The sequence below is a fragment of the Myotis daubentonii genome, chromosome 9 (assembly GCF_963259705.1).
Source record: "Myotis daubentonii chromosome 9, mMyoDau2.1, whole genome shotgun sequence".
Classification (NCBI taxonomy): domain Eukaryota; kingdom Metazoa; phylum Chordata; class Mammalia; order Chiroptera; family Vespertilionidae; genus Myotis; species Myotis daubentonii.
In genome coordinates this window covers 52,596,985-52,624,136 of record NC_081848.1, presented here as the reverse complement: position 1 = coordinate 52,624,136, position 27,152 = coordinate 52,596,985, and the positions used below count along the sequence as shown (strand labels likewise).

The 27,152-nt window shown below is 47.7% G+C and overlaps 1 protein-coding gene across 3 annotated transcripts in view; it reads right to left on the bottom strand.

Moving 5' to 3' along the window:
* Nucleotides 1-9,209: 9,209 nt before the first annotated feature.
* SPON1 (spondin 1) overlaps nucleotides 9,210-27,152 on the bottom strand; it is a 258,257-nt gene continuing 240,314 nt past the window's right edge. Inside the window, exons 8-17 of one of the 3 annotated variants that reach the window (XM_059708972.1) lie at nucleotides 22,129-22,327; nucleotides 20,951-21,091; nucleotides 20,661-20,705; nucleotides 20,497-20,572; nucleotides 19,346-19,528; nucleotides 15,493-15,663; nucleotides 15,238-15,405; nucleotides 14,239-14,403; nucleotides 12,557-12,817; nucleotides 9,210-10,898 (exon numbers count right to left, since the gene is read on the bottom strand). In XM_059708972.1, the coding sequence (XP_059564955.1) occupies nucleotides 10,735-10,898; nucleotides 12,557-12,817; nucleotides 14,239-14,403; nucleotides 15,238-15,405; nucleotides 15,493-15,663; nucleotides 19,346-19,528; nucleotides 20,497-20,572; nucleotides 20,661-20,705; nucleotides 20,951-21,091; nucleotides 22,129-22,327 (1,573 nt within the window). In that variant the 3' untranslated portion in view covers nucleotides 9,210-10,734. Of the gene's footprint in view, nucleotides 10,899-12,556; nucleotides 12,818-14,238; nucleotides 14,404-15,237; nucleotides 15,406-15,492; nucleotides 15,664-19,345; nucleotides 19,529-20,496; nucleotides 20,573-20,660; nucleotides 20,706-20,950; nucleotides 21,092-22,128; nucleotides 22,331-27,152 lie in introns of all 3 variants that reach the window. The other 2 variants (XM_059708971.1, XM_059708973.1) reach the window with 2 other exon arrangements.

Genomic DNA, 27,152 nt, shown 5'->3' with positions numbered 1-27,152 from the left:
GCTTAATTTCTAGTTGGTTCTTTATCATAACATCGAGGGTCTCATTAGATTTCTTGAGGATATCACTACATTTATCGGCAGCTTCTAGACAGTTCTTAAGAGACCTTAAAAGTGTGGTTCTGAACTCAATATCCTCCATTGACAGTTTTGTCCTGTTTCTTTGTCTCCGCATTTTTTATGCTTTCTTGGTGCACCTCCTAGTGGTCTTTGTGCGCAGTCTTGTAGTTAAGCCTTGATTGTTGTCGGCAATACCGGGGGTGATTTGACCTCCAGGATAACTGGCTATGAGAGTCCGCTGTGTCTGCAGTGGGAGAGCTTCTGTGCTGGATCTCTAGGGCGGTGCTAATCTAGCGTTTGCCTTAGGCTATCTGGCAAATGGCTCTGCGCAGGGCTTGGGCGGGGCGGGTCCCCAGGGATCTACAGGGCGGGCCAGAGGGAGCAGTTACGGCTGCTCTCAGTCTGGTCCCTAGGGGCTCTGCCTCACAGAGCCCCAGCAACCACTGCAAACCTCGGAGAGAAAGCTGCCTTCGAGTTCCGACCGAAGCCAGACAGTCCCGCTTCTCCCGTTTGAGTCTGGGTCCCTAGAGACTTGCCCAGATCTGGAGCTCAGAGTCAGAAACTCCCTCCCGATTGAAAACAACAACCGCGCCCTCCGCCTCCAGCCCGCTCCGCGTGCACTCCGCTCCTTAGTATTTCACTTCAGCACTGCACCTCCTCTGAGTCTGGGTATGATATTCTCTTTCCTCCTAGTTGTAGAATTTCCACTCAGCCAGCCTTCCTGTGGTTCTGGATGATGTCCGTTCCGTCTTTTAGTTGTTTTTTGAAGTGGTTGTTCGAGGCAGCAATCTCCGGCCTTCTTTCTTATTTTTTAAACCTCACCTGAAGACATGGTTATTGATTTTAGAAAGAGAGAGAGAAAAACATCGATGTGAGAGAAACACTGATTGGTTGCTTCTCATATACACCATGACTGGGATCTATATACATGTATATCTTAATATTCAGCAAAGACTCATTGACTCTATGCATTTCTGTGTAGCTCTCTCCCTTCCAGAACTTAGTCCTGCAACTTTCAGCTTCCTCAGACTGCCCCATCTCCAGTGCCCGTCCTTTCAGCTCAGGGACACATTTGTGCCCTGCTTAGAATTCCCATCCCTCCATAGTCTGGAGTGTGCCTGTAGGCAGAGTCAGGGCAATTATAAGGCTTATCTGTTTGTTGCTCTTCCATTAGGGATTGTAGTCCTATGCTCCTTGGTGTATAATGTCTGAAAACAATTGTTTCACATATTTACACCAGCTTTCTGATTGTCTAAGGTAGGAGGGTAAATACTGTTCCTGGTTATTCCGTGATTGGAAGCTGAAGTCTCTGCTATTTGATTTTCCTCATATAGTCAGAGTTGCCTTGCAGCTCTCTTCCTCTGTGACTTGAAATCTTTTCTCTATTGCTGAGGGGTTGGCAAACTTTTTCTGTAAAGGGCCAGATAGTAAATATTTTGGTCATTGTGGGCCATACAGTCTCTACCATTGTATCCCTGAAGCAGCCATAAACAATAAATGAATGAATGTGGCTATGTTCCAATAAAACTTTATTTGTGGACAGTGAAATTGGTATTTCATATCATTTCTATATGTCATGAAGAATTAATCCTTTGAATTTTTAAAATCGATTTAAGCTTGTAAAAACCATCTGTACAGAAAGCAGATGGCAGACTGGATTTGGTCTGCGGGCTGTGGTGTGCCAAATCCCGTGAGCACACTTAGCATTTGAGGTTACATTTCTAACTTTAGAATCTTTTATGTTTTTTTATATATTTAGAAATTTGAATTTCTGTCTTAGGAATTTGCTCCCTATATTGTTTAAGGATTTATAATATTTTAGAGGTGGACATTATGCCTTATTGACATACACCTTCAATGGATGATTCTTTAAATTAGGGCTTTCGAGTTTTATAATATAAATTGGTCCCTTTATCACTTGACTTTTAAGATTTGATGTGACAAGGTTGTGTATACTTAATGTCTGGCTTGTTCCTCTTCTAACTTTGATTACCACATTACTTCTTTTTCCATTCCTATCCATAATGTTCCCTTTGAACAGGTGACCGGCAGGTAAACAGGAGTTGAAGGTAAAGCAGTCGCTCTCAACATCACTTCACCACTTATGAATATTTAACCAGGGACTGTTTATAAAGTTTCAAAGTACTTTTTAGAAAAAGGGTATTTCAATGTAAACAGATTTCTTTATACAAGACTACTAGGTGTTTTTAGGGAAATGGATATGTTGGAGCTTTTTCTTCCTATAAATTATTCAATATCTAGTGGAGGAAGATTAAGAGGGACAAAAATAGAAAAGAAAAAAAATGTTGGGGCTGTAGAGATAAGACAGATTATAAGAAGAATGCAGAAAGTTGTCAAGTTCAGAAGTGATGCTTCCTGGGAAATCTGGGGGAGCTTCTTAATTAGAAGTGGTGTTTTAGCCGGAACTTTGTGGATTGGTAGGATTTGAGGCGGGGAGAGGAGGTGGAAAGACTGGGGGCAAGCCTGGGCCAAGGCACGGAGTTGGCAGGATAGCAAGGTGTATTCTGGGATTGGAACCTTAACCTAAAACGATTTTAAATGTGAGGAAAACATACTGACAAAGTAGACTCAGCGTGGGTTGTGGAGGACTTCAAATAGGATGGTCCTTCTGTCTATAATGGAAAATTGCCAAGGGTTCTGAGCAAGGGGTGCCTAGATCTCCTCTGGCGGAGGTATGAACAACAGAGAAGTGTGGACTGAAGGAAGGGTTGCCAGGTATGGCTATTGGAATCATGGAACCTGTCCTCTTTCCATTTGTTCTGCCACTTTCGTCTAAGCCCCTTATCTTACAGCCAGGTTACTACAGTGGACTCGGAAGTAATTCATTTCCATTTCCCCCCGACAAAGCTGTTGTTTCAGTGTGGCCAAAGGGATATTTGTTAGACCATAAATTAAACGTCACACTGCTGCTTAAAGCCTGTCATCATCTCAGTGCTCTTGGCCTAATATCTAAATTTCTTACCATAGTCTACAAGGAACTGTCATCTTCCTGCTTCTCACTTATATTCAGGTTGATTTACTTTGTTGCCCTCTGGAACACTCCGTGTATTTTCCAAATCAGTTGCTTCACTCAACCACTCCAGTGAGCTGTTTTTATCCTTTTGCTCTTGGCTTAGATGCCACATCCTCAAAGAGCCCTCTTGACCACCTATTCTAGTATCATACTGACTTGTGTTTACTTAATGACACTTACCATCTGTGGTTATTTTATGTGTCTTGCCTGACCTGCACCATAGGGTCACAAGCTCTGTGAGGGCAGAACCATGTCTGCTGTGTTTACTGCTATGTTCAGGTTTCCTGGCATGTGCAGAAAACTACCTAATGAATGAATAAGGAGCACAGGCAACCCCCTAGCAATAGAAATATGTGGTGATTGTGCCAGTACACACGAGGTTAGTCCAGGCGGCATTTGAGAATGGGGAGTGAAACTCGAAAGAAGAGGCTAGGACAGTAATGGTGAACCTTTTGAGCTCGGCGTGTCAGCATTTTGAAAAACTCTAACTTAACTCTGGTGCCGTGTCACATATAGAAATTTTTTTATATTTGCAACCATAGTAAAACAAAGATTTATATTTTTGATACTTATTTTATATATTTAAATGCCATTTAACAAAGAAAAATCAAGCAACAAAATGAGTTCGTGTGTCACCTCTGACATGCGTGACATAGGTTCGCCATCACTGGGCTAGGACTAGAAGTACAGATTTGGAATTTATCTAGTTTGAGCTAATGATTGAAGAGGTGGGAGTGGAAGTAGACAGTTTGTCTGAGGGAAGGTCCAAGGGTGGGAAAATGAATATTGGGGGTAGAAGATTAAGAGGCAACCAAAAGCCATGAGAAACCATCAGACCTGGAGAAATAGTCGAGACATTTTTTAAAAAATATATTTTACTGTTTTTTTACAGAGAGGAAGGGAGAGGGATAGAGAGTCAGAAACATTGACGAGAGAGAAACATCGATCAGCCGCCTCCTGCACACCCCCACCGGGGATATGCCCGCAACCAAGGCACATGCCCCCGACCGGAATCGAACCCGGGACCCCTGAGTCCGCAGGCCGACGCTCTATCCACTGAGCCAAACCGGCCAGGGCAAGAGACATATGTTTGAGGATGACGAGGGGGTGGTGAAAGGCATGCAAGAAGCAGCAGTGAGTGTCAGAGGTTGCTGATGACTTTGAGAGATTTGTTTCGGTTCTGGTTATGGGAACCAGGTTATAGGAGGATGAGGTGTGATTGGAGGATGAAGAAGTGGAGGAAGTAAGCGTGAGTTACTCCTCTCAGAAATTCTGTGGGCAGTGGGGCAGTTATCTTACTCCATAGGGTGGGATGTTAGAGGATTAAGAAAAAGAGCCAGTGCAGGGTACTTAACTGTAGATAATGTAGGCATAGAAGCCTGCAGGTAGTTATCACTATGTAGATGCTTAAGCATTCGAAAGATTGAAAAGCCCAGTGTTCGCATGCTTGTGTCCTCTTCTGACTGGCGAGTGAGGATGGCGTTTTGCAGTCCTTCCCGGACTGTCTGCGGCAAAGGGCCAGTTTTTTAAATTTTTCATTTTTACTCCTGTGGACATACGTTTGCTAAATGTAATAAAAATGAATTACTATAAAAACAATCATCTCTTGGAAATCGTGCAATGTCAAATTGTTATAAAATGTTCTAAGTGCTTGCTTCCAATTTCTGCATCTAATAGGATGGTAATGAATAGCTGAGGGCGTCCTCAGGCTGCAGATCTTGCTATGAGCAGCACTAATGTGGTAAGGGTGCTGGAGAGTCGGGTGTTTTTCACAAGTGGCCCTCTGATTCCCAGACAGGCCAGTAAATTCCAGGTTAGGATCGTGCAGTGGGCGTTACATGCCAATACTAAAAAAAAAAAAATAAGAGACACTACTAATGTAATGGAGTCAGTAGTCTTGAATATGTTTGCACTTTTCCCCTTTGCTAATACTTAAAGCTATCTACATATAAATATAAAATCCTAATATGCAAATAGACCGAACAGCAGAACAACCGAACAACCGATCACTATGACATGTGCTGACCACCAGGGGGCGCGCGTGGAACATGGTGGGCATCGGCAGCAGGCAGCAGAGCGTGGAACATGGTGGGCATCAGCCATGGTGGGATGGTGGAGCAGATGAGTGCCGGGGTCCAACCCCAGCGGGTCCAGGGGTCCCCAAAGGTGAGGACGGAGTCAGCGAAGAAGGAATGACACGGAGACAGCGTTCAGTTGATCAGCAGCCTAGCCAGGATCTCCAGCCAGGATCTCCAGTGAAGTTCTGGTTAGGATCTCCAGCCAGGTTCTGTACAGGTTCTCCAGCCAGGTTCAGTCACCAGGTTCTAGTCAGGTTCTCTTGCCCATTTCTGTAGTCAGGTTCAGTCCAGGATCTTTTGCCATGTTCTCTCCAGCGAAGTTCTTCTGTCTCTAGAGAACGTTCTGTGTGGGTTCTGTGCCTAGGCTCTGTCTCTCTTGGTCCTGTCTTCCAAGCCCTGTGTTCTGAGTTCTGTCTTCTGAATTCTGTCTCCTGAGTTCTGTGTTCTAAGTTCTGTGTTCTGAGTTCTGTCTCATGAGTTCTGTGTTCTGAGTTCTGAGTGTTTCTGTCTTGTTACAACTGTATTTATACCAGTTGATTCAATCCTATCAATCTCTATTACAAAGGTTAGGGCGTTTCTTATCTCCATTCCAGGGAGAAAAGATTATGTAGTTTAAGCATGATTGTTCGTAGTTAAAGGGATTAATTACCTGCCTGGCACTTGGTTGAGGGGTTTTATTCCCTCCCTAACTTCAGGGGAAAATCCCTACCTGGGGATTCAACCTTTCTCGGAGAGGTGACCTTGGTTAAAACACATAGTGCCAAGAAGGTGAGCAAACATATTAAGAAAAGTATGCCATATATGCCAGGTCTCTTGAAACAGCAAGCATGGACCGGCTCCCGGCAGATGAGCAAGGGTGCCATACCAAGGTGGGGCGCTGTTTGCTGTCATCAGGGCAAGCCTCTGGTTGTTACTGAAAATTCTTTGCTCGGCACTGTCAGAGGGTGCGAGAGGGACTGGCTCTGGCAGCAGGTGTGAGCAGGACCATCGCTAGCAGCAGGTATGAGAGGCAGCTGCCAGCCCCAATCGCCCCTGAGGGCTTCTCCACCTCCCCCTGCTCCTGAGGACCAATCGGGGCAGCAGCTGCTACTCGTACCCCCTGACAGCGCCAGCCCCAATTGCTCCACACCATCAATGGGTGCTAGTGGGGCCAGCGCCGTCAGCATGTGGGGGTGGTGGTGGGAGCGGAGCTGCCAGCAGAGGGGACCAGGGGCTGCGTGGGAGGGGCCGGTGAGGGGTGCAGAGGCTGAGCCGAGACCCGCCCCTGTGCCCACCGCAGCCTCAGCCCACAGTTCCTTTCAAGGTGCACGAATTCGTGCACTGGGCCCCAAGTTAGAAATAAAAGAGAAGTCTTTAAACATACAACTGCTTAAAATATGAAAACTCTTACCAATCAATTCTAAAGCCAGGAAGTAGTTAAGAACATAATCTGAGTATTTAGAGCACGCTGAGTAAATGTTAATGAATGCTAACTTACATTATGACATTATGAATGTTAAGTGGAAAGTCTGAAATTGCATTTCTCTCTGATGATAACCTGGGTCAAAGTATTGCATTTATAATTTATTTGTGAGGACATTTTCTGTTATAAGTGACAGGCATGGAACTCAAGCCAGCTTCAACACAAAATGGGCATTCACTGGTTTATAAAGAAGTGAGGACTGGTGGGTAAAACTGGCTTTCCATGGCTCCTATGTCAGGATACCATCAGGACTTGCTCTCAAGATGAGAATTGGCTACATCGTGGAGGTGGGATGGAATCCTTTAATGTAAAAAAGCTTGTAGGAAAGCCTGAGACCAGAAAAGCTCAAATAACTGCCCCCACTTCTCGCGGCTTCTCAGGGGCACAGGGGTGTTTGAACCCAGGTTTCTCTTGCTCAGCCATCAGGAGACATCTGCCTCTCTGCCCTGCGGAGTGTATAAAACCTGAACCGACAGGGTGTCTGAAGCAGGATGTCATTATTTAAATCTGACATTTTAGTACAGATCTTGCGCTCATAGATTTCAAAAGATCTAAAATGAAGAATTAGCTTCACGCTCATTTGCGTTCAGCTGCTATTTACAGTTTGTTAGAGCATCTCACTCATTTTCCAAAGGACTATTTTATTTTCATTCATTCTCGACTTTGGGCAATGTAAAGAACAAAACGAATCATTCTGTTATTAAGGTTAGTGGTACCAAATAACTAATAGTGGGATGTCTGTGTCTTCCTTGATTCTGTGTTGTAATTAGGGGTTAAATATGTATAGTTCGTCTTGTTTGGACAATGGTACCCATTCCTTTAAGATATAGCCGTTTAACTCTGTGTGGGACAAAAGGAACTGACTGTATGTCCTCGTACACTTTATATGGAACTCCGTTAAACTTGCCTGAGCAGTGTGGGCTGTGCGGTCACAGGAACACCTTGACATGGAGAATTTTTGTGTGTTGACATTTTGGCCACGGACTTGACCTCAACTAAGTTTCCCGTGAGAATGTGTAATGTGCCCTTCCTGGAAGAAGTACACAGACTTGAGTATGCCTGAAACATGTTTAATACACAAAGTTCACATTAAAAACAGCACAAAGTCTTTAATTTTTTTCAGTGTTGGGTCCGGAGAAGCTCAGGCTTTTTTCTCATTTGCTACAACAGTTTTCCTTCAAATAATGCATTGGCAAGGTGGTAGGTGGGTGACCCAGTGTCTGGCTAGGGACTCCCTCTCTGAATGTAATCCAATCTGAAAATGTGGATGTAAGTTCAATTACAGCTGGTCTGGCATTGATAAAACTATATATACAACAATTACAGCTTCTCTTTATATGGCAAGGTTTGTTGGGTGTCTTATGACCTGTTTACTATCTCAAGTGCAAGTTCAAACAAATTTCATTTTTGTAGTAAAAAGTCTTTATTTCCAAAATGACTGGTTAGTCAAAAACTATAAATCACCTAACACAAGACTTTGGTAAAAAAAAAAAAAAAAAAAAAAAAAAAAAAGAGGTTTGGCACTTCTTATAAATTTCCCCATGTAAGGAAAAGAAATAACACTTATCTAACAAGGAAGATGTTACCCATTCTCAGCCATTAACCAGTTACCTGGTTTTAATGCTCCAAAATTAGGATTAAAAGTGTACCCGCTAGGGACCAAATAACATGAGACACTGGAGTGGCCTGTCCTTTGAGTTACTTAGGAATCACCACCTTAAGGAACTTTGACTTTCTTTTTTTAAATTTTTTTTAATATATTTTATTGATTTTTTACAGAGAGGAAGGGAGAGAGATAGCTAGAAACATCGATGAGAGAGAAACATTGATCAGCTGCCTCCTGCACATCACCCACTGGGGATATGCCCGCAACCCAGGTACATGCCCTTGCCGGAATCGAACCTGGGACCTTTCAGTCCACAGGCCGACGCTCTATCCACTGAGCCAAACCGGTTTCGGCGGAACTTTGACTTTCATGGGTTGAGAGGAAGCATGCCTCTAGATAGCGAAGAGTAATAGTGCCAAAGAGAGCAGATGCTGTATCTACTTTTATTTTTGTCCAAATGAAAATTAAACCTCTTATTTCTTTCTTCTTTCTTTTTTTGTTTTGTTTGTTAATCCTGAGGGTATTTTTCCATTTTTAGAGAGAGTGGAAAGGAGGGGGTGAGACGAGAGAGAAACATCGATGTGAGAGAGACGCATCGATTGATTGCCTCCCGCATGTGCCCCGACCAGGGCCAGGGATCAAGCCTGCAACTGAGGTATATGTCCTTGGGCAGAATTAAACCCAGACCCTTCAGTCCGTGGGCTAATGCTCTCTATCTACTGAGCCAAACCAGCTAGGGCTAAGCCTCTTATTTATATTACCTTCCTTTGTAGGGGGAGAAAGCGGTTTACTAAAGGGCTACAACAGTGATGTTGGAAACAAAGCTCCAGGAACTCAAAGATGTGACAATAATGGCGCCTCCAGAATGAGGAAGCAAAATCCGACTCCTTAGCTGAATAGGATTGAGGTGGATAACAACCGTAAACAGACCCAACCTTCTGACACTTCATTCGTGTAAAAACACAAAAGACAGACCCAAATGAGTTTTTTATTGAACAGTCCCTCTTGGGTTAAAGAAAATAACACAGACTCGGGGCTATAGCATATACTACATGTTGTGTTTGAAAATATCCTGATGTGTTTAATGTAAATTCTTTCAGAGCATTGTATGCATCGCATCCATGATACATATTTGGATAAAGCATAATGAAAAAGACCTGCAACGGAAACAAAAGGAATTTTAATAAATGAGTAAGAACTGCCAATGGATTCAACAAAATGTCCTTTTACACTAATCCTTGGTAGTCAAGTCTCCCTGTTTGGTGTTGATGAGTGCTGGGGAGGGCATGGAGACCCACGGCCTTCCCTACAGGTGTGCCTAGGACCAGAACCCCAGGGTGGAGTGCTGACCTAGGCTTAACTTCTCAGCAGATTTTCTTGCCCAGCTTGATTCTGTCATATTCTCTTCTCCCTAGATTCCTATCTTCTAAATGTCTTAGCAACACCTTTTCTGTCTACAGAAGAAGGAAAAAACTTTACATATAAAATTTTATGATTAAAAAAAACTTTAAAATACAGAGATATATTTTTATTGAAGAATGGCATGGTGGGTTGTGGGGAGAGTCACATGTTTGTTTTGCATAAGTAAAATATGTTAGAATTGGTTTGAAAATGTAAAGGTCTAGATGCATGTTGGGAGATATTTAAAAACTCAGGTTTGGGTTTGCTAGTGAGGCCCCTTTTGCTGCCTGGGCCTTGGTTCTGGTGAGGACCTAGTACTGGAAACGTCATAAGACTGGCTTCCTAGGAGAATCATGGCAAAAAACAACTCAAAACAAGGCAAAAATCCTTTCTAGACTAGTGACCCTGTGCATCAGGTATAAGAACTGGCACCCTTATATTCAGATAAATCCGCCATCATTTCCTTTGGGCTATCAGGAACCAGTATCAGGAAAGAGAAAGGTATTCGGAATTTCTCAGTGAAAGAAGAAAGCCATCCAACTTCAATGCTCCTCTTCCTGTCTACCGTCTCTGTCTTCCCCAAGAACTATTGATGACCGAGGAGACTCAACAAAGGACCTCACACTCCACTAAGGGAAAAGAGATGAGCAAACCATAGCTTCTTGCAAGAGAGGGCGGGCCAGAGAGAATGAGGGGATCTGCTCTCTTTATCTGAGGGGTGTGTTTCCTGCTGCACCCCGGGACTGAGGCACAGAGTCATTTCCAGACACAGTTGCCTCTTCCTGGAGGCCAGGTCTCTGCCCTGCACCCAGGTGGATGCTCTCGGGGGGACACATTTCCGTGTGGTACAGGGTGGCTGACACGTTCGTGCTGGAGGAGGACCGGCTGAGGGTGAGGGAGCCCTGCTCAGCCTGTGCCCACCAACAAGTATACAGAAAGGCTGTCCCCGGCACCCACAAGACCACTGGGCAAATGACACGGCGGAAATGACAACTAGGGTACACGATTTAAATTGCCTTAAACAAACAAGCAAACAAACGATCCAGCCACCGGTGACTCTGCATCTCGAGCAGGGCCCTGGATACTTGGACCCCTGTTAACAAGGGTGAACGTTGCAGGCTCTGATCTCCTTCTTGTCTTTGCAGCTGGTAAACTGGGAGCTCTTGAACCTCTTCTTGACAGTCATGTAGCGTTCCTGGATCCCCCCTCCGCACAGTTTGGTGCATTCCGACCAGGCTGTCCAGGGGCGCATCCTACAGCCTGAAAGCACGAGAAGCCGGGTTAGGCCAGCAGACATTGGGGCAGCACAGGGGTGCTGAATTCTAGCAAACAGCTGTCACATCTGGTTGTCTGGGCTTCTCCTCTGCTCTTGTACGAAATGAGTTGTTGAATTAAATAATGGCTAGAGTCCCTATTAGGAACTGATAGCTCCTAGGTGATAGACTGCAAATACTTTGCAGCTCCTCCCATCACCGGGCTGTCTGCTTCTCCACTTCTTGAATCGGGGCTTGATTATATGACTTGCCAATGGCTGGAAAAATAGCTGCTGGGGACCTTCCACGCCACATAAGAAAGCCTGGTGAGACTGATGGAGCAAGTCTGTGGATGGGCCCCAGCCACCCTCTCTGAGGCCCCAGAAATGCAGGCGAGGCCTGTGTAGACCTTCCAGCCCTAGGTGAGCCAGCTGCTGATAGTAACCACACGAAGGACTGAAGCTGGACCACAGCTGAAGCTGAGCCAGCCCAAGTCACTGAGCACAGAATCATGTTAATACATGACTTCTAAGTAGCTACTGTTTGGGGTGGCTTCTGAAGGCAGCAACGATGCAAGTTGCAATTAATCACTTCTTTCTCTTATGCTTTGCTCCCCAGGTATTTAGCCTCCTTCCCAAATACTAAGTAAATGCAAGTGTAATTTATTATTCTTCCTACATAAATGTGCCCTTCCCAAAGAAAATTTCCCTGAACCCCGGATATAAGGTTAGATCTTTTTTTTAAAAAAAAAAATTTTCCTTGGCTTTCTCCATATGACTGCTTTGTAGAACCAGTCACATTTATGACCCTTCAATACTATGCTGAGTTTCATGGAGGAGAAGAACCTGGCATAGTGTCTGCCTGGCACCTGGTGGGGCTCAAATGAGTGTTGACTAGCCGACCAACTACCATGTGCAACAGACAGCATTTTGGTGTGCAAGCAGCTTGCTATCAGAAAGTTCATGAACTGTCAGATAGCTCCTTGTATGTGCATTTCTCATTGCCCTAGATGGAATGCCTTAAGGAAGAGAGAAGAAAAGGGTAATGTGAACTGTGCTTTTAAAAACAGTGTAACGACATACCCTTAACCTTCACGTTTATGCAGGCACCTTCCTCACCCACTCTAGGGAATCCAAAGACCATCCATTGGCCTGCACCCAAGACTGAACCATGGATCTTCCCATCTCATTGTTTCATGGGTTTACTGATGGTTTTGCAGTTTTGGCTGGGATCAGCTTATTCAGCAGTGTAGCCTCGGGTGGGGAGATTTAAGTCCTAACACCCCCTCAAGTTGTGCTGGAGGAGGGGGCACATAATCTCTCTCCCAGGCTACAGACAAAACTTAGTAAGTGGCTTTGTGCCTCCTCCAAACCACTCAACATGTCTGTGAAAGTCTCTCTGGCTTAAACCTACAGAACCAAGTCTCCAATCCTCAGAGGGCCACTAGACCTTTCCTGGCCTGGTCCCCACCGCTCCAGCGGGGTTTCCTGCCGCTCTCCTTATACTCTGCTCCATCTGCATCCCATTTTTTGCTTGGTATCTCTGTGCCTTTGCAATTACTATTCCTGCTCTAACTGGCAAACTCTTACAGGCTCTTCAAGACCCCCTTGCTTTTCCCCTCCGCTTCATCTCCCTGCACTCCAGCCTCACACATGGGAGCAGTACCTGGGAACTGCTCCCCATCTGACTCTTCCCTCATCTGCTCACTCCTCCGGCTCTCTCGGGCCTCTCTCCAGCGCAGCTTCTGGATGGATGGATTTCGGCATTTCCGGAGGCGGCACTTTTTTCGCTGCACAGTCTCTGGGCAGGGTGCACCTCCAAACTGAGGCTCCATTTGGATCATCCGGGTTCGAATCATGTGGCCTTTCCCGCATGACTTGTTACATTCCGACCACTGGGACCACTCGGTGAGCTCACAATCAGTGGCTGGCAAGACACAGAAGGGCATGAGAGCATCTCATGTCTGAAACAAGATATGGCCACTTACACTCTCCTTTGAACATCTCAAATCAAGCCTGTGAGACATGCAGAGCAGGTGCTGTTATCCCATTTCACAGAAGAAGAAACTGAGGCTCCAAGAGGCAGACTAACTTCATCCAGCCCACACGGTTGGTAAGCAGGAGGGGCAGGATTGGTGCCCAGGTCATAACCTACATTTTATGGCCTCTCTGTGACTCAAGAAGGCTTGAGGGGGCGAGGGGGAGGGGGAAGGGGTGGGGAGAGGACTTTGTGGATGTGTACAGAGCCTCTTGCCTTGCTCTGTGAGCTGCTGGCATAGATCTGAATCTGGGCAAGCAGCCTGAGTCATAAGGGAGAGGGAGCATGAAAGACGACTGCAAGTGCATTTCAGAGGAAGCCAAAAAGCAGATCACAGCCAAGTGTGTCTGACTTTCCAACACCTAAAAGAGAAGCTCTCCTGGAAAAGTAGCCAGAAAAGCAGGCTCTCTCCCCTCAGGATTAGTCCCCGTGTAATGCACACAGCTGATCGCAGATTTGGGAGGAGATGGGTGGGCACTGAGCTTTTGAGAGCTTGGCTTGTTTTTCTTATCAAGGCTGCAAGGGTACAGGAGTCACTGACTCAGTGTCCACCCTTAGGTCATGGACAGATAAAATGGTCAGAGGGAAGAGGAATAAAGTAAAAAAGCTTGGACTATCCATTGGTTAGACAGCTGCTAATTGGGGATGAAGGTGAGGAGGGAAAGAACTAAGAAGTAAGGCTTACCGAGCCTTGTGCAAAGCGTTTTTCATCTAAGTCTCCTGTTTAACTGCACAACAACTTGCAGTTTGTGTGCTTTGTAGATGGATGTGGGATCCTCATTACTAATGAGGAGACTGACAGAGAGTTTCACCAGTTAACTGCCACGTGTCCAAAACGGAAACCATCCTTGCGTCTATAGACGCTTATTTAAATTACTTTGCTAACACAGAGCCCTGTCCGGTTCGGCTGAATGGATAGAATGTCGGCCCGCGAACTGAAGGGCCCAGGGTTCAAGTCTGGTCAAGGGCACATACTTGGGTTGCAGGCTTGATTCCCAGCCTAGTTGGGGCACATGCAGGAGGCAACTAATCGATGTGTTTCTCTCACATCAATGTTTCTCTCTTTCTCCCTCTCCTGTCCACTCTTTAAAAATCAATGGAAAAATATACTCAGGTTTAGGATTAACAACAAAAACCACTTTGCTAACACAGAGATGGAAATCCAAGCTCTTTCTCCCTCCCCAGCAAACAGTTGGACATTTCGACCTAGCAGTGTGATCCGGCACAGGGCTGGTTGGACATTTCGACCTAGCAGTGTGATCCGGCACAGGGCTGGTTAACGGCGGGCGTGTGGGAGCGCCAGGACTTACGGCATTCGGGCAGCATGCACTTCTCCACCTGCTCCAGCTCCTCATTACAGTCCCCGAGCTCGGCCAGAGACTTGAGCATCCGCTGGCGGGTCCGCATGCCCTTCCCACAGGTCACGCTGCAGTCGCTCCACTCGGACCATGGGGACAGCAAGCATGGGATGGTGTCTAGGTGGAGAGCCAGGTTTGCCACTGAGAATAAGCCCCCTCTGCTTTCTTTGATCCCTGTGCCCCCCACTCCCTGTCCCCACTCTTGTTCATCGAATAAGGTGAAACTGACTGATAGATTCAGACACTCAAGTGAACCCCAGGGGCAAGAAGTGGCTCAGCAGATTCCTGCTGCTCTTGTCACTCTCCTGCAACTCCTCTGGCCTTGCTGGAGGCTGACGTGACATCACATGATACTGAACACACAAGTAATATGAATATACAAGTCCCCACTTGAAACACCACTGAGGGTCTGAGTAGGGTCTTATTAGAAACATCCCACACACCCCAGGAACCCTACACTAAAAGTTAGGCTCAATGTGGCATCTTGGGACATGTGCTGAACCCCCTAGCATGTGTATGTATTCTGTGCATGTGTACATATGTGTGAGCCTATGTGCATCTGTGCACAGAGCAGGGGTGTAGTGTTTTATGGGGCCAGGCAAAGCCAATGTACAGGAGTGGGGAGGCCTCGGATGACCTGGGGAATGTATCGTTACCCTCACAAGGTTACTCCGGGCCCCTATAAACATGCTGCAGGTGAATTCTATCCAAAAGTCACCAATTTGCCACCCAGCATTGCTCAGAGTGCCCCTCAAAGAAGGCTACGCTCTCTGGGTCTGGTTGATGTCCACACAGCTATGGCCTTCATCTTGATCCTAGCAGTGCCCTGTGAGGAAGGTGGAACGGAACCTACCCCACCTCCGACCTTGATGGAGGTGGTAGTAGGGGGTGCTGTGGTCCCCCATCCTGTCCCTGTCTCCCTCCCCTGCCCCACCTCCCACGCCCACTCACGGCACTCGGGCATCATGCACTTCTCTGTCTGAGAGGTCTCGGCCTTGCACATGGAGCCGTCCGCTGGGCTCATCTTGACCATGCGGTGCCGCTTCTTCATGCCCATCCCGCAGGTGGCGCTGCACTCGTCCCACTCGCCCCACTCGGTCATCAGGCAGCTGCTGGAAGCTGGGGAGTCCAGTGGCCTCGGAGTCATTGGTTGCCTCAGGGCCGGGCCCCCGCCCCACCCCGCCCACCCAGCGTCCCCGCACTCACAGCACTCCTCGTTGACCATGCACTTCTCGGTCTCCTCTGTGGGCAGCGTGCACACAGAACCATCCTCCGGGAACTGCTTCACGTACCTCTCCCGGGACCGCATGCCCATGCCGCAGGAGATGCTGCAGGGCGACCAGGTGATCCACTCGGACATGGTGCAGGTGGACCCATCTGCAACACATGGAGCGGACGCTGCAGTCCCAGCGCCGTGTGCCAGGGGGCGTGCCAGACACGACTCGCGGGACCCAACTCCATAAGGGCAGGAATCAAAAGGAACCAGCTGGCTTTCAAAGGGGAGTCAGCCAGTTGAGGATGTAAGGGAACATAAAAGGTCTACATTTTAAAACCAGAAATGTCTCTAAGAGTAAATGAAATACTCTTTTCCAGGTACATGGGGCACTCAGTGAGGATTACTCCTTACTCCACGATAATGCATATGAAAGACACTTGGACGATAGAAGGATGACTATCTATATTAATAAAGGGTAATATGCTAATTAGACCAGACATCTTCCGGATGTCCTTCGGGACAAAAGCCATGGTGGCAGGGACGAGGCAGAGGTGGTTAGGGGTGATCAGGCTGGCAGGGGAGGGCAGTTAGGGGGATCAGGATGGCAGGCAGAGGCGGTTAGGAGCCAGCGGTCCCAGATTGTGAGAGGGTTGTCTGACTGCTGATTTAGGCCTGATCCCGCATTAGGCCTAAACTGGCAGTCGGACATCCCCCAAGGGGTCCCAGATTGGAGAGGGTGCAGGCCGGGCTGAGGGACAACCCCTCCCCCCCTTGTGCACAAATTTCATGCACTGGGCCTCTAGAATATACATATTCTGAGGTACTGTGTAAACTCTCAGTTCCCAGTCTAGAAATACAGATGAGAGAATTTTGTTCCCGAAGGAGAGAACATGACTGACCTTGAGACATAGGACCTGAGGGCTGATTTGTACCCAAAGAGCAGATTATATTAAGTGGCCGCAGGCACCTCAATGCCTCAGTTGAGGTTGGTGACAAAGAAGAGAAAACCTCAGCTACTAATGGGGAGCAAATGGTTGGGTGGGGAATTGAGAGAGAATGTCTGTGTGTCAGGAGAGGGGGGCATAGAGGAAGAATGAGGAAGGCAATGTTGATATACTGGACTACCTACAGTTTTGCTCCCAAGAGTGCGTGTTAGCAAAGACCATGATACCGTAGGAAACACTCAGGATGTTGGTGAAGAAGATAGCCAACCTCCTAGCTTGGCTTGTGGTCCTGTTTCCAAGGTGGTGCTGGTGGTGTGCTGCTCCAGTTGGAAATACAGGTGTGTGCGTGTGCGCGCACGCTTGTTTAAAAAAGAGGAAAATGAAGTCATCCCTTTACCATCTATCTGTTTATTCATGTCACTGAAGACACTGAATGCTTACCAGGGGTCCACAAACTACGGCCCGCGGGCCACATACAAATACAAATGTTGTATTTGTTCCCGTTTTGTTTTTTTACTTCAAAATAAGATATGTGCAGTGTGCATAGGAATTTGTTCATAGTTTTCTTTTTAAACTATAGTCCGGCCCTCCAACGGTCTGAGGGACAGTGAACTGGCCCCCTGTTTAAAAAGTTTGAGGACCCCTGGCTTAGGCAAACACTCCTAGGTTAAAAAGAGGTGTAAGATATGGATCTTGTTCTACTCCAGAGAAAGAAAGGGGCGGGGGGCGGGGGGGAAGGGAATGACAATAATTCCAGGCATTGAAAATATGACGACAGAGGTAAGCCCAGGGAATTGGGGAGCATAGGAGAGGGGGGAAAGTCACCCCTCTGGGAGTTCTGGGGAAGATTTCACACAAGAGGCACATCTGAGTGAACCTGGGTGGGAAATGGATATTTGCATTTCAGGTACAGGAAACAGCTTATGCAAACACCCTGCAGAGAGTGTGTATGTGTGTGGTATTGGGAGATGAAGCTGGAAAGGAAGACTGAAGTCAGAGCGTGAGGCCAGCCTGCACATGGCCACAGGCTGCCAACTGCACACGTGTGGTGCCCACACATTGTCATTTAACCTTCGGAGAGTGTAGCTACACGATACTGGTGGCACAGCAAGAAATCATAGCTGGAACCCACGTTAGACCCAGGGACAAAGCTAACTAAAGGTGCACGTACATCCAAATAAGATAACAATGTTCCGGTGTGATATGGGTGGAGGTTCAGGGTTTGGCAAGCCCCAATTCAGGCTGCCCATAACCTGGCAAGATGTTACCCTGAGCAGGAAGAAGACCCTCACCACCAACCCCAGTGTCTTGTGAGAGGAAGAGGTTGGAGTCGAGAGGCGTCCCCCAGACATCCTCAGGCGCCTTAACTAACAACGTGTTTTCAGTACAATGTTCACTGCGTGGGGTGAGTGTCCGAGTGCTCGTTTTCACCAGGCCTCCACCTTGGTTCTCCGCAGAACTATTTTGCCAGTAAATTAAGCAGAGGAGTTTGCACACTGGGCAGTGAGGAGCCACAGAGTTTTCAGCTAAGGAGTGACACGACCAGATCTTCGATTGCAAAGGACCCTTCTAGGGGTGCCTGGAAGTGGGCAAAATCGATAAGGCCTGGGATAAAGGGCTGGCTCAGATAATCAGGAAGAAACCCTAATGACGGCTATTTTGTTGTGGTTGCACAATACAACGTACACTCATGAGGTCATATAATGAGTTCCAAATGTCCAAAGGGGTCCTTGCTTCTTTCCTATTCTAAATGCTCCCCAAATAACCAGTGCAGAAGGGAGCCTGCTGTGGGCACAGAGAACCTTATTTGACTTTGGGTCGAGTAGCCTCTGGGGAACATGGACCCCAGGTACAAAGTGCAGGCTGACTTGCAGAAATAGAAAAGCATATCGTAAAATTCACTCCCCTCTGCAGAGTCTTATCACAGGCACCGTTAACAAGAAACCACCGTGGAAGTGCAGCCAGGAGAGGTGCTTAGACTGCCCCCCAGGAAGAGCCAGCTAGTGGCTGACGTGCAGTGGGGGAAGCTCTCTTCAACCATCCTCAGCTTGGAAGCAGTTTTCTTCCGGCCATAAACCAGCTCAGTCTTATCCCTTCCCATTGCCTCACTGCCTCTCTGAGATGGTTAAGATCACAGAGCACCGAGTAGAGATCTGCCCAGACAGAGAGAGGAATCGTATTCTGGAAAAGAGGCAGCTGACCTTTGCACAGCAATCGGCTTAGTGCCATCTGGAAGCCTGAGCCATCCTGACATAGGGGTGCAAGCTCGTAGTTCTAGCCTGACCTTTGAGCAGTTGCAGACACACACACACACACACACACACACACACACACAGAGAGAGAGAGAGAGAGAGAGAGAGAGAGAGAGAGAGAGAGAGAGAGACTGAGGATTCCTGCAATCATCCCCCAGGCCCTGACACAAGGAAGCCAGTGCTCTGCCTCAGGCTCAGGCAGGACAGAGAGCCAGAGGGTCCTGACCCAGAATCAGGGCCAGGGATCTAGATGCAATCTTGCCCAACCTGTTCATCTGCTTCTTTAAAATAGGCTGGAGTTAAGGCCCAGAGCAGGCTGCTTGTTATCTGTAATTTGTCATGAGATGTTTGCTAGCTCTTCAGTAACTTGTGTATATTTTCTTCTGGTGGCTGGGGAAGGAGGCAGGTGGTCAGTCAATCTCAATAATTCATTTGATGTCATAAAATGGGTTCTGTGTTCAGAGGTCTGGAGACACTGTTAGAGATGGGGGACTGACCTAGGTGGACCCCATTGACAACTGCAGTCAGGGTCCTGGTGCCCCACTATGGACCCGGCCTGAGTAGGTATGAGCGGCCGGCATCACCAGGCAGAGCCCTTCCCTCCTGAGCTTCTGCCTGCCACCCGCTGGCCTGGGTTGCCTCCTCACCTTCGTCGCTGCAGCCCGGGCCCATGCAGGGCTGGAAGTCCTGGGTGTCGGGGCAGGGGACACTGAGGTCCAGCTGTGCCTTCAGCATGCGCTGCCGCATCCTCTTGCCTTTGTCGCAGGTGGAGGAGCTGCAGGCGGACCATGGGGACCAGTTGGAGTAGATGCAGGTTTCTGGGGTGTCATCTGGGAAGAGCAGGTGACAGGTTTTCCCTGGGAGCCTGTGGCTGCTGAGACTGGCCCTCTCCCCAGACAAGCTCATTGGGAGACAAGAAAATCCCTGCTGCCTGGCCGGCCTCCGTGAGCCTGGTACTCCTGGGATGGGAGCAAGCCGGTCCCTTCCCTCTAAAACCTTTATTTCAGCGTTCCGCGGGCAGCTACATAACCTAATAACAAGTAAAGATGCTCCTGCTATCCCTTCCCCTCAACAAATGAACGTCTTTTCATTTCCCTCACCGTGGCAGACATTGTGGACACATCACAGGCAATGTGGGCAAGCACAGATTTTTGTGTTGCTGCTTCATCTTCCCATGATCATGATACACACATGGGTGTCATGATAAGAATAAGAGCAGCCGATGTTCACTGAGCACTTCTTATGAGCCAACGTCATTCTAAGAACCAAATATGTTTTATCCCATTGGAGACATAACAGCTCTCTCTGAGGCAGGTTCTGTTATGATCCCCATTTTCCAGGTGAGGAAACCGTGGCAGAAAGGTGAGGGGGATCCCATGAGAAAACCTGAGCCGCGGCCACTCCTTGCCACTCCCTCCTGACTGTGGGATCTGGGCCTCACTCTTCTTGCTGGGGGAGTGCACTCACCCACGTCTGCCTCACAGGCCAGTATGAGAACCAAAGCAGGGAGCGACCTGAGTACTGTGCAGCCTGTGCAAATGCCATTTACAGGGTCATTTTAAAGGCCCAATGCTGCTGAGCGCATACTCCAGTATCACACCTTCACCAGTTCCCTGAATCTTTGTGCCTCGTCTTGGCCTTGCTTTGGATCATAGCTCTCAAGCAGAAATTCTCAAAGATGAGATGACCAAGTCAAAGGACACAAGTATTTGCGGCTTTTAAAACATGTTAGCAAATTGCTTTCCCAAAAGATGGGGCCAATTCAGGTTGCCCCGGGCAACGAAGGGAAACAACGCACCTTCATCTTTCTCTTCCGGAGCCAGGTCTGCTACTATATCATCCACGTTGTCCGGTACGATGTTGCATTGTTCCCCCTGCAAGAGAGCTTTACTCAGAGGGCTCCCATTGAAGAATGGAACGGGTCGGGGGAAGATGAGGGAGGATGTAAAATATAATGCCCACCCTGTGTATACAAGGCGGAGTTCTGGGTCGACATTTACAGTCTGACTGAAAAAAAAAAAATGGCAATAAAGTCACAGCTTCCGATTCCTGACCCGGGGCAGATATTAGTAATTGATTGTGGGACTCATCATGAAACCTGAATAATTTTCATACTAGATACTTTGGGAGGCCCAGCAATCCTACATCCTGGAATATGCCAGGGACCCCATGATCCTAAAGCAGAAAGGGGGACTGTCTCCTCGAACCCTTGGTGGGAAAGGTCTATGCCAGGGTAAGCTCTAACCCAGTACCTTCCGGGCGATTCTCTCGATGACAACTCTGGCTACTTGAGTGATGGACCCGCCCTCTGGATCGTAAAAAGGACTCTGAGGATGGTCCAGACTGGTCAGGGGCCGGATTTTCTCCTGGGGAATTGTGGGCCTGTTGGGTGACTGCAATGGGGAAAACAACAATAACAAAAAAAACCAGAAACAGAGAGAGGGAAATAGAATTGGTTAAGAACCACAAAAGCAATTTTTTGTGTGTATTTGCTCGCAAAGCAATTGGATTGTAATATGATCAGAACAAAAACCTTGATAGGAATTTAACAAGTTTAACTACTATTTATGTTATGGAATTCTATTCATGCCATGTGTCGTGCAAGGAAATTTGTAGGTCTGTACTTTCAGAGTCTCCCATGTACACGGTGGGATTATGCACAGATGAAGACGCCAAATTTCAGAGAGGTCCCCACAGCTTGGAAATGGCTGAGCCGGGCTGGCCTGAATCCAGAGCTCTTCCTACCAGCCCAGGCGTTGGCAAACCTTTGTCTGCAGAGGGTCAGATGGTAGATATTTTAGGCTTTGTGGGCCAAACCGTGTCTGTCGCAAGGACTGACCTCAGCTGTTATAGTGAGAAAACAGCCCCAGACAACATGTAACCGAATATGTGAGGCCGGGTTCAAAAATTTTATTTCCAAATGAGGTGGTAGGCCGGATTTATCCTGTAAACCATAGTCACCATCACCTGTTCTCGATTGTTCTACCACTGGTTTTCTGATGGCTCCATTTTGATGTTGGTGTATTGACCATATCTGAGAAATATTGGCATTCAGGAGAGAGTCCAAACTCCTTAGCCTGGCTGTCCAGAAACCTTCGGCATATGGTCCAGTCCCCCCTTTCTTCCCTCTCTCCCCGCTCTATGCAGGGCCCCTTCCTCCATGCAGTGCCCTTCGCCTGCTGTTCCCTTGCTCACCCATGAGCGGCTCTTTAGCAGATCCCCTCTCTGTGCCCTCCTGACCGGCCGCGCGGACACTGTCCAGAGCCCAAATCAGACTGTGTGAGGATGTGGTAATGAGACCACGCTGGCCTCCCCTGCCACACTGTGAGTTCGTCTAGGACACCGCCCGGGCCAGATTCACGTCTGGGTCCAGGGCGCCGGGACGGAGGCGGGCAAGGTTTGTCACTCACCACCCCAGGCACACGCCTACCTCGTAGGTCACCCCGCTGTCAGTGCCCGCGTCCCAAGGAATCAGGTCCTGCACCAGCTTCTGCACCCAGCCGCACTCCTTGGTGCACAGGTCCTCCGCAGACAGGCCCACGTTCCAGTCGGGGCTGGGGCCCATCATGGTCAGGAAGGACATTAAGTGGCGCGTCCTGTCCACGGAAAACTCAGCCGAGGGTGCCGCTCTCCTGGAAGCCAAACACAGAGGCCATCACACGAGGGGGCCAGGGGTGCACACTCGGAGGGACATCTGGCCAGGCCATGTAAAGCAAGCATGCAAACTCGCGGCCCGCATCGAGTAATTTTGCGGCCCAGCCAGTATAACGGTCTGTAAGAAACGTTTTAATAATAATTTCGTAACTTAATTTTTACAATATCCTGTTATGCATAATTATTAATAATGAACCTCAACGTTCGCTAATGACTGATTCCTAGAATCGTGTCGCATTCATTTCCCTTACGCGCATTAGGCGCGGGTGCACCATTTCTCTCCACTGATACTAGCAGGGAATATTTAGCAGCCGATTGCCACGTCGTTAGTCTTGGACTGACTTGTTTGGTGTGCGCAACAGGAAATTTTCGCTTTCGGAGAACAAGAAAAATAGGTTTATTTGTGTTACGCTTATCAATTTGTGCAGTTATTCAGTGTCTGGTAAGTTAATGTTCAAGAGAAAATATTAATTTTTATTAAAATGTTTTATTATTTTATGTTAATGGTGACTCATTTATTTTAGCCCTTTGTATTCAGCATGTCTCCATCGAAATAAAACTACATTTGTTTCTATGAAAATGGAAGCTTTTGCTTTTTTGCGGCCCACATGCACTTAAACCTTGTTTATTTGGCCCGTGTTAGCCTTTGAGTTTGACATGCCTGGTGTAAAGGATGAAGGCACAGGAAGGCAGATTCTCAGTCTCCCCGTGCCTTTGGCCATGAGTGGTTTACACCATTCTCTCTCCCGAGTTTATCCTTTGGCCACACGTAGAGAGAACCATATGCTGCCATCTTACCTACTATTTTTTTTAATCCTCATTCAAGGATATTTTCCCATTGATTTTTAGAGAGAGGGAAAGACAGAGAGAAATATCAATGTGAGAGAAACACATCGATTGGTTGCTTCCTGCATGAGCCCCGGCCAGGGCCCGTGCCCTTGACCAGAATCGACCCTGGGACCCTTCAGTCCGCAGGCCGATGCTCTATCCACTGAGCCAAACTGGCTAAGTCCCATCCACTTTTAATGTGTACACAGCACTTACTATTCCTTTATTTATTTGTTTAGCTATTTATTGACTAGGAAAGAGGGCTTTTGTCTGCCTTCTTCACGGCTTTAATTCCAGTTCCCGTAACAGTGCCTGGCACGGAGTAGATGCTCTGTAAATGTTTCTGAATAAATGAATGAATAAATACTTTGTGCTACATGTGAGCCCAGCTGTGTTGGATGTGAGATGAACTTTACAAATAAAAACTGGCTAACAATGCCCTCAGCCCTTTCTTATACATTCTCATCGAATCCTCAGAACGGGATACCCAACTCCAATTTATGGATGTGGAAACCTAGGCTCAGATGGGTTATGAAATTTGTCCAAAGTCACCAAGTGAAGTGGTAGAATGGAGACCGCAACCCACGTCCATACAAGGTCGGTATCCTGTTCATCATCCAGCTCTGAATCCTCCACCCTGCCCCTTCCTCACTGTGCGGAGATCTACACCAGATCCTGCTGCCTCCATGGCCCCGCCCCGGCCCCGACTCACAGCCCTGCGCTCCAGTCGGCCAGCCGGGACCGGCTGCAGAGCCAGGGGCCTCTGGCTGACAACCCCCGACTACAAGAGGCAGCTCTTCAACCTGTCCCTGTGCTGCTAAGGAGGCTTAGGAGTGGCCAGGTGTGGGGCACGGTTACGGGGTTTTGGCCAGGTTCAAGCCTCGGACTACTGAAAGGACAGGGTCCTCTCACTGCCACGTGCAAGTCCCAGCTGGAGGGCAGGGCCCTTCCAGTACAGTTATAACCAACGGCTGTGGTTGTGAGCTTGAGCCTATGGTCCGAACACGTAGCCCCACGTGCCTTGTGATAGAGTTTGGGTGCATGTAGTTGAGTGAGGTTGAAACTCACGAGAATGCTGTAAACAACGTGATCACGCCCCTACTTTGCCTCGTGGCATCTGCTATAAAATAAAGACACGGCTTGTGGGCGCTGTTGTCTCCTCATCAGGGAGGCAGCGTCCCACCGAGACCCAGCTATTATCCTCTTGTCTGTCTTTCCTTAATCCTTTCACCCCCCCCCCCCCCCCCCACTCGGGATCACCCTTGGTCGTGCTGGCGTGGCACAGCCAGGGCTGTAGAGATCAGGCAGGCGCCCAGCGAGGGGCCTGGCGAGGATTAGAGTCAGTCGGCACACCCTGCGTGGCAGACCTGCGGTATTTTCTTTCCCTACCCCCAGGACAATCCTGCGGGGTTAGAGTGATTATATCGCATTGTAGAGAAGAAAGCAAAGCGTCTACAGAGGTTCATGAACTTAGCGACAACAGCGGGCCGAGGTTGGAAGGCAGCTCTGCCTGCCGCCACCCCCCCAGGCTGCTAACCGCGGGGAATCCTCGGCTGGGGACCAGCTCGTCTGCTCAGTCCAGCTGGCAGCTGGGCCACCTCAGCTGTTGGGAGTCCCTGTGTCCCTCTGTTGGGACCAGCTGCTTCTGGCTGCCCTCACCTGTCCCCGGAAAGCATGGACTCCAGCCTGGTTAGGAGCCATGGAACTGGACCCCTTGGGCCCTGGCAGGCCAGATGGGATCAAACAATGGGCATCGCAGAGCGGGAAGCCCGGGTGCATCCTGGCACTGCCTCTCATAGCTGCGCAGCCTTGGACAAATTTCCAAACCTCTCTGTGCCTCAGTGTCCAAACCTACAACATGGGGATCCCCACGTGGGTCACTGTGTTCAGGGAGATCATGTGCTCACAGCACTCAGCCTGGGTCCTGGCACCAGAGCTGTTAGCACTATGCCCGTTTTCTTCCCCATGCCCGTGTGTCCTGGCAGGCAGGTCAGTGGTTTTAGCAGCTTCCTTAAAGACCTGGTTCCTGGAAGACCTGTGTCCGGGGAGCTGCAGCCTTGCTCACCTAGGGACTAAGAGGACACAGTCGGGGGCCTGCCTTCCATGAGTGCCCGACAGAGAACACTGGCATCTGGGCAGGGCTGCTGGACGCCCCAGCCCTCCTTGGCCCTTGGCCCCTGGAGCCCAGCAGTGCCTCGGAGAGCAACCTTCCTCTTTCATTGCCATAGAGACCATCCTCTCCACCTATTACCTTTCCAGCTCCCTGAGCATGTGGCTTTGGGTCAGGTTAGTAGTTCATGTCCCGTACCCCACTGGTCACACTATTCGCCATAACCCAAGGGGACAAAAACAGCTCTACTGAGGAATCCAGAGCTGGAGAAACCAAACCAACCCCCATCCATCTACACTGCCCAGTGATGGATGCTACCAGCTGAGAACGTTGGGTTTTATAAGGACTTATGCAAACTGTTCTCTGCAAATGCATTTTGGCCAAATCTGTAATCTGAGTGAGGGATCCTATAATCTTTGGTACATATTTCAGGAGGCAGAAACGGGCAGCAACCAATCCCTGCACACACACCTGACCTAAGGCTGGGTAATATGGTACATGTGAATCTATAAGGGCCTAGGAGCGGTTTTCTAATCTTCGGCTACGCCCTGCTCTTTTCTTGCCCCCTTGACTGGAAAATTCACCCCGACCGACCGCTAGCTTACATAACGTGTCCTGCGGGAAGTGTTTCCTGACTTCACCGCAATTGCTGAAGGCCCCGGTGCACCTTCTCAGAGCATGTTGAACTCAGTGTTTCCATGGAGTGTCATGTTTGATTTCCACCTTCCCGATTGGGCTCCTAGAGTGTGGGGGCCATTTCTGTCTTGGGCACAGCTAACTCCCAGTGCCTGGCTTAGGACTCAGTGCGGTGGATTCTCCTCAAAGAGTTGTTGAAATAAATGAATTAATCTAAGAAATGAATGTGAAACTCTTGTACTTCCTTTGACCTTCAAATTTAATTTAAAAATCACCTCAACGTATTTATTACTTCGATAATAAAAATGCTATTTAAAATAATGAAATGGATAAGAATATACATAAACTTTCCTTAGGAAATGCTAGATGTGATCGGAGTTCTTTAATTTGTCCAAACCATAATTAAAATTCTTACTCATGTTTTCTTATATGCCACATTTCCCCATATTGGTTTCAGTTTTCTATGTGGGATTTAAATTTTAATCAGCTTTCTAGCAAAGATGTGGTCATATCATATACTGAATATGTTCTAAAGCATGAAAATTAAAATGATGCAATATTCAGGATAAGAAATAAATATAAATTAGTGGCACAGACTGGAGTTCCCACGAACTTTAGAGAAGATTTATTCCAAATTAGGGGGAAAGAAAAGATTGTGCAACAAGTGGGGTTCGGCTAACTTAATTGCAATTTAAAAATATCGTATTCACATTTAATATCACACACACACACACACACACACACACACATCCAGTGTTAAATAGAAAACAATCAGAAAAAAGATAAAAATGTCAAGTTTTCTGATCTGTTAGAGAAAGTTAGTTTTTCAGCTTTGCAATAGTAAAAGCAACCACAGAGGTAACTAATTGAATTAGACACCAACTAAAAACATCTGTGTCATGAAAACAGCGGTATTGAGTTAGAGATAAATAATAACATGTTGGCCAAAAGGTCTCCCTCTAGTCACACTAAGTTAGTGTGACTGACAAATGTTAATATCTATTGCATCTCCAGAGCTAATCCAAATCCGTAAGAAAATAGCACCATCTCAAAAGATAAGAGGAAACATTTCTAAACAGAACTTCCAAAAACACCACAAAAGAGGCAATAAAGGCTTTTATGAGACTCAGGTCACTGATATGATGAGTTCTGTCTCCTCATCATGTATTTCAAATAATCCCCAATAAAGAGCTTTTGGTGTTGCAGAAACTCAGTCATACCACTAG